Source organism: Odontesthes bonariensis, chromosome 2 (assembly GCF_027942865.1).
Source record: "Odontesthes bonariensis isolate fOdoBon6 chromosome 2, fOdoBon6.hap1, whole genome shotgun sequence".
NCBI lineage: Eukaryota > Metazoa > Chordata > Actinopteri > Atheriniformes > Atherinopsidae > Odontesthes > Odontesthes bonariensis.
In genome coordinates this window covers 33,817,982-33,824,780 of record NC_134507.1, presented here as the reverse complement: position 1 = coordinate 33,824,780, position 6,799 = coordinate 33,817,982, and the positions used below count along the sequence as shown (strand labels likewise).

At 44.0% G+C, this 6,799-nt stretch overlaps 1 protein-coding gene across 2 annotated transcripts; it reads right to left on the bottom strand.

Moving 5' to 3' along the window:
- Positions 1-242: 242 nt before the first annotated feature.
- LOC142397806 (protein NLRC3-like) lies at positions 243-5,972 on the bottom strand. Of its 2 annotated transcripts, XM_075481526.1 has the most exons (6): positions 5,714-5,972; positions 4,581-4,700; positions 4,169-4,288; positions 3,757-3,876; positions 2,816-3,054; positions 243-2,026 (listed from the first exon to the last, which is right to left on the bottom strand). In XM_075481526.1, exons 1-6 carry the CDS (start codon positions 5,812-5,814, stop codon positions 243-245), a joined length of 2,484 nt encoding a protein of 827 aa, XP_075337641.1. In that variant the 5' UTR covers positions 5,815-5,972. The 2 variants fall into 2 exon arrangements, with proteins under 2 accessions (XP_075337641.1, XP_075337650.1); XM_075481535.1 differs by lacking the exon at positions 4,581-4,700 and having other exon boundaries at positions 5,714-5,970.
- Between the last annotated feature and the right edge of the window lie 827 nt (positions 5,973-6,799).

Genomic DNA, 6,799 nt, shown 5'->3' with positions numbered 1-6,799 from the left:
TTCTGGTTGTGTTGGGGACCGGCCATGTGGGCCAATGGAAACAGCAGGTTAATGTTGGCTTCCTGCCTCCAACAGTAGGTCTGCTGCTGTGAAGCACATGTGACCAGTAACTGTGGGAAAGGTCCAGATGAACCTGTCTGCAGATTCTCCAGAACATCTCTGCTGTTCATGTACAGAAAGGGGCTTTTAGGGAACTAAACTACTAATCTACACTGACTCGTAAAGTCAATGAACACATCAACTCACCGAGCCTTTCTGCAGTTCCTCACAGCTGGAATCAGTCTCCTTCGTCCCTCAGGTGTTGTCTTGTACTTCTCCAGGTCCAACTCCTCCAGAACCTCCTCTGACATCTGCAGCATGTAGGCCAGAGCTGAGCACTGGAACTCAGAGAGTTTCTTCTTTGATCTCTTCTCTGATTTCAGGAACTCTTGGATCTCCTGATGAACTGAGAGGTCTTTCATCTCCATCAGACAGTGGAAGATGTTGATGCTTCTGTCAGGAGGAATGTCATCACTGTTCATCTGCTTCAGGTTGTTGATGACTCTCTGGATGGTTTCTGGACTGTTCTGTGTCTGACCCAGCAGGCCTGCTAAGAGTCTCTGGTTGGACTCCACAGAGAGGCCATGAAGGAAGCGGACAAACAGGTCCAGGTGGCCATTTTTACTGTTGAGGGATTTCTCCATCACTTTCTTCAGGAAGTCATCCAGAGATGAGTAACTGTAGTCTTCTCCCAGGAAGCTCTTCAGCCCCTTTATCTTGCTGTTGGTGTAGCAGTGCATCATGTAGACTGCAGCCAGAAACTCCTGAACACTCAGATGAACAAAGCAGTAAACTGGTTTCTGGAAGATCCCACACTCTCTTTTGAAGATCTCTGTACAAACTCCTGAATACAGCGATGCCTCTGTGACATCCAGGCCACACTGCTCCAGGTCTTCTTGGTAGAACATGATGTTTCCTTTATCCAGATGTTCAAACGCCAGCCTCCCCAGCTTCAGAAGAACTTCCCTGTCAGCCTCCGTCAGCTTCTGTGAACTCGTCTCATATCCCTGGTGGTACTTGTTCTTCTTCCTCTGTGTCTGAACCAGCAGGAAGTGGGAGTACATGTCAGTGGTGGTCTTGGGCAGCTCTCCTCTCTGCTCTGTGGTCAACATGTGCTCCAGAACTGTAGCAGTGATCCAGCAGAAGACTGGGATTCCACACATGATGTGGAGGCTCCTGGATGCCTGGATGTGGGAGCTGATCCTGCTGGACCGCTCTTCATCTCTGAATCTCCTCCTGAAGTACTCCTCCTTCTGGGAATCGGTGAAGCCTCGTACTTCTGTTACCCTGGCGACACACGTAGGAGGGATCCGATTGGCCGCTGCAGGCCGTGTGGTTATCCAGAGGCGAGCCGAGGGAAGCAGGTTCCCCCTGATGAGGTTTGTCAGCAGCAGGCTGACTGATGACTTCTGTGTGGCATCAGACACAACCTGACAGCTAAACTCCAGAGACAGTCTGCTTTCATCCAGGCCGTCCAGGATGAACAGAAGTGTGCAGCCGGCCAGCTGCTCTGCTGGGAGCTTCTGTAATGTTGGATGGAAAACATGGAGCAGCGTGAGAAGACTGTGCCGCTCCTCTCTGATCAGGTTCAGCTCCCTGAATGAAAGCAGAATCACCACACTGACATCTTGGTTCTCCAGGCCCTCGGCCCAGTCCAGAGTGAACTTCAGCACTGAGAAGGTTTTTCCAACACCAGCAACGCCGTTGGTCAGAACCACTCTGATGGCTCCCTGTTGCTCAGGTAAGGCTTTAAAGATGTCGTGGCACCTGATTGGAGTGTCATGGAGGGCCCTGGAAGCCGTCTCCAGCTGCCTCACCTCATGTTGGGTATTAACCTCTTCACTCTGTCCCTCTGTGATGTAGAGCTCAGTGTAGATCCTGTTGAGGAGGGTTCCACCTCCTGTTCCATCACTTCCTTCAGTCACATGTTCACATCTCCTCCTCAGGCTGATCTTATGTTCATCTAAAACCTCCTGCAGACCAGCATCTGCTGACCAAAGAACAAATGAGTTTTGTTTAAAGTCCTTCTGAAACCTCAGGGGGCCTGAAACTAACAACTGTCCACTAAAACTTTTATTCTCAGCGTCTGAAGAAACTAAAACATGAAATGAAATACAAACAGACACATCTGAGCAGTTAAAGGTAGGGTAAGAGATCCTGGATTTTGAGTCCAGCGAAGCTGCATTTTGAAAATACACAGGTGAAAAGTCCCAACCCTTTTCTTCACTTTCCCCCCGAAGACACGCCTCAAGAGTACACGAACATGCACGAGCACGAAGGTGCACAAGCGTTGTTCTGACAGCAAGCATCGATCGTTGCCGTATTTAGTATTTAGTTTATGCAAACTATACGTTTAATAATGCTAGGTGCTAGCCAAGCCGGCTCTAGTTTAGCTTCCTGCCAAGCTTCTGGACGCGTAATTCGTTCACGGAGCAGGGTACGCGCACAGGGGGAAGGAGGGGGAGGGAGGAGCAGATTGCAGTTTGATAGACGGCATCAGAATCCAATCATGTTCGTTCTAGAGGCCACTAAAACTTTTCATATTTGTGTCAAAACTTAATTAATTGGTTGCAATGGGGGTGTGAAGAGTAATTCAAGCAATATGTAAAAAAATGTTCCAGAAAAAGATCCCCTACCCCACCTTTAAACCTCCTCTTTTTAAACCACTGACTTTGTCGTCATGGTGATTCATGTTTTTTGTAAAACATTATTGTTTGTGCATCTCGAGCATGTTGATGTGATGTGTGCATCTAACGGGTTAACAGAAATATCTGACCTGGTGCAGCTCTGGTTCTGGATCTTTCTCCACACTGGGGACAGGAGGAGCCTCCTGAGGGAGCAGACTGGTCCGAGTATGAGCCTCCTGAGGGAGCAGACTGGTCCCAGTATGAGGTGATGCACTGTCTGCAGAACCAGTGTCCACAGCTGGTAGAGACTGGATCCTTCAGGACGTCCTGACACAGAGCACAGCAGGACAGCTGCTCCTCCTCACAAACACTGCTCCTCTTCCTCCCTCTGTCAACACATGTCTTCATCACTAAAATCACTTTAAAATAACTCTGTTTGGCCTTAACTCTGCTGTTTGATGTGAATACAAACTCAGCCCTTCCTGCAGCAACATTTCACATTTGGTTCAATCTTCAGATTATGTGGTGACTTCACTGTGTGAATATCACTGCTGCTGCTCTACAGAAAACATTTCATATCAATCCTAATACTATTCTACATTTGTCTTTTAGAATTAAGAAATAAAAAACTCTGCAGTAATTACAAATAACCAATAAGTGTACTGATAAAGAACTGGGCTGATAGTGTGTGCTGATCAAATAGATTCTAACAACACTGACTGCAGCTTCACTCTGAGATGATCACACTTCATCCCACATCCATCCACTGTGACCCCCTGAGCTGTCAGAGGCAGAAAATAGACCATCACTGACAGACATGTGGTCCTGTTCAGAGTCCATGTTGCTCCTGAACTGGAAGTAGAGTTTAGATTTCCAACAGAAACCAAAATGATCAGAAACTCAGCTCTGTAGCCAGAGTTTTGGGTTTGCCACATCAGATTGTGCACCACCATCTCCTTGGTTTAAGCAAGTTAGTGCCTGTGCTAACCGAGTTAACAGGACATTTAGCTGATTTGGATATAAATGCTGAGTTTAACAAAAATGAAATATATCATGAAAGATCCTGAAATCTGTGTTTCAGTTGACTTACTTTGTGTCTGAGGGTCCAGCTTCATCACTGAATAACGGAGGATCACCTTTGGACCGGTCACTCTTCATAGACAGACAGTCAGATCCTGGAGACTCTGCTCTCTGTCTGTGGTGCTGACCTCTGCAAACACAACCATGGTGTTATTCACACACAATCATTGATATATTGATATTTCTGCTTTCCTTTTCAACTGTATTCATTTAACTTTGTGTTAAGACCCCTGTTTATTTACTCTGATATTTCATTTTTGTTTTGTTTTACTCATTTAATCCTTCATTCATATATTTATTCTGAAATCACTGAATTAAATTGTCCTTTATCCATTTATCGCTTCATTTATTGATTATTTTTTTCTCTTTTTGTAATAAAGACATCATGAAAAGTCCTAAAATCTGTGTTTCAGTTGACTTACTTTGTGTCTGAGGGTCCAGCCTCATCACTGAATAACAGAGGTCTTCCTTTGGACTGGTCACTCTTCATAGACAGACAGTCAGATCCTGGAGACTCTGCTCTCTGTCTGTGGTGCTGACCTCTGCAAACACAAACATGCTGTTATTCATATACATTTATTGATATATTGATATTTCTGCTTTCCTTTCCAACTGTATTCATTTAACTTTGTGTTAAGACCCCTGTTCATTTACTCTGATATTTTGTTTTTGTTTTGTTTTATTCATTTAATCCTTCATTCACATATTTATTCTGAAATCACTGAATTAAATTGTCCTTTATCCATTTATCTCTTCATTTATTTATCTTTTTTTTCTCTATTTGTAATAAAGACATCATGAAAAGTCCTAAAATCTGTGTTTCAGTTGTCTTACTTTGTGTCTGAGGGTCCAGCTTCATCACTGAACAACGAAGGATTTCCTTTGGACCGGTCACTCTTCATAGACAGACAGTCAGATCTTGGAGACTCTGCTCTCCATCTGTGGTGCTGACCTCTGCAAACACAAACATGTTGTTATTCATATGCACATACACATAAAAAAAATTCACTTCACTTACAGAATGATCCAATAAAATGGTCTCTGAGAGTCTCTGTCCAACTCTGACTGGAGACAAAGAGGTTCCTCTGTTTGACTCAGAAGCATCTTTATCAGAGACGTGTCAGCCACAGTGAATGTTTCTGAGCGTAAAACAGGGATTGATTCCTCTAAAGCTTGTTCCTTTTTACCTTTAAAGATTAAAAAGCAACATTTAATCAGAATCATCTCTGAAATATAAAAGATTTCCCTGCCTTCTTCCTACACCTGTACCTTATATGAGTGTGCAAGGTATTCAATTCCTGAACTAAATCAGCTGATGTCTGCATGTTCATATTCACATCCACATCTTAGAAAGGGTTTTAAAAACTAACTTCAGTCATTTAACGACTCAAAAGCATTTTAGAAGCTGGAAGACAGAAAATGAACTCAGACATTTACAGAAAGCCCTCTGGCTGTTTCAGTCTCTTTTCTGTTTGTTCTTTATTTGGTGCAAAGATCATTTAAAACAGGCAGAATTCAGTCTGACAGAATAAGTGTGAAACCTTCTCACATGCTTTGATAAAATACATCATCACAAACAGATCAGATCTACTCCTGCTTTGATGACTGCTGGCATTCTTTTTCCTTTTTGTCTTCTTTCCTTCCAGCTTTCACTGCAGCGGCTGCTGCTTTTCACTCTGATAGAATTACAGGTTCTGATTGGTCAGCTGATACCACCTGCTCATGAACATGAACACGCTCATATTCAGTCAGCAAACCTGGGCTGATAACCAGCATCCTACTACAGCTCAACAAGATCTCCATTGTTAGGCTGAGTTAAGTCAGATCACCTAAAAATAAGATTAAAGGGAGCTTATCACCCTGAATATGTTCAATCTGCTTCACACCCTGTTTGGGTTACCAGTATACGTTGCCATGGTGATGTCCCAGATAAGAAGCTGACCCCCCTTCAGGAGCAGTTCTCTTACTTTGTGTCTGACGGTCCAGGTCCATCACTGAGTTCTGGAGGTCTGGATGGGTTCCTGTTCATAGAGCGACCTCTGCATGCTGCAGACTCTGCTCTGTCCATCTTCTGGCCTTCAGTCAGTCTGAGAGAAGAAAAGAATGAAGACAAACACGTCTGTTCAAGTCTCACAGCCAAACTGAAACAAGCTTTTTACCTCCTGCTTTTCTTTCTGTTCTATGTCAGAAGGAACTTTTAGAGAAATGAGACGTCATTTCTTTCCTCCGAGCCGTCAGACTCAGTTTGTGATGACACAGCTGGATCAGCTGATCAGCTGTCAGTCTGCAGCTTTGAGTGGAGTTTGTATTTACAGATGAGTTACTGCTGCCAAAGCTGCTCTTAAGTCCTCCAACATCACAGAAGACTGATTACAAACCTGCTGAACACACATCAGTATTTATCTGTGTGTTATTTACATGTTCATTCACTCATTCAGTCAGCAAACTCCTTCAGTAATGATCCAGGTTCTGATGAGACGTTTCACAATATGTAGAAATGATTCAGGAACAGAAATGTTCTGAAAGTGGTGATCATAGAAACGCGTCCCCCAGCAGCTTCAGAAGAGAAAATGGAGATAAAAAGATAAACGAAGGCAGGTAGACTTAGGAGGGTCTAAGGTGAAGAGAGTGGGCAGTTGGTGAGAGGCTGGGGTAGCTTGCAGGACTGAACTGTACATGAACAGCTGCACTGCAGATAAGTAGCAGCAGGACTCCAGAAATCCATCCTGCAGATCACTGCAGACTGACAGGAACCACCAGGGGGCGCTCACTGCTCTCTGTTAAATATTATTTAACAATATTATATATATTATTATATGAACCCACTGATGAGTCCACATGGTCACACCCAGAGGCTCCAGACACACCTGAATTATGATCCTTCATAAAACAGGTTGAGGATCAGAGTCCAACAGGATCAGAGTCCAGGATTAATCTAGATTCATATCAGGACACCGAGTTTTACTGTGAGTGTGTTCAGAGAGCAGTGATGAACAGAGTGTGAGTGAACAGCACATTCCAGTCAGAGTTCCTCTGTTGGAGGAGAAAACAGC

What these genes read in the sequence shown, in the direction of transcription:
- LOC142397806 (XM_075481526.1), bottom strand. Translation starts at nt 5,814, where the DNA reads ATGGACAGAGCAGAGTCTGCAGCATGCAGAGGTCGCTCTATGAACAGG. An exon ending in CCTGGACCGTCAGACACAAA is followed by an intron (nt 4,701 to 5,713) that starts GTAAGAGAACTG and finishes TTGTGTTTGCAG; the next exon opens with AGGTCAGCACCACAGATGGA. An exon ending in GCTGGACCCTCAGACACAAA is followed by an intron (nt 3,055 to 3,756) that starts GTAAGTCAACTG and finishes ATGTGTTGACAG; the next exon opens with AGGGAGGAAGAGGAGCAGTG.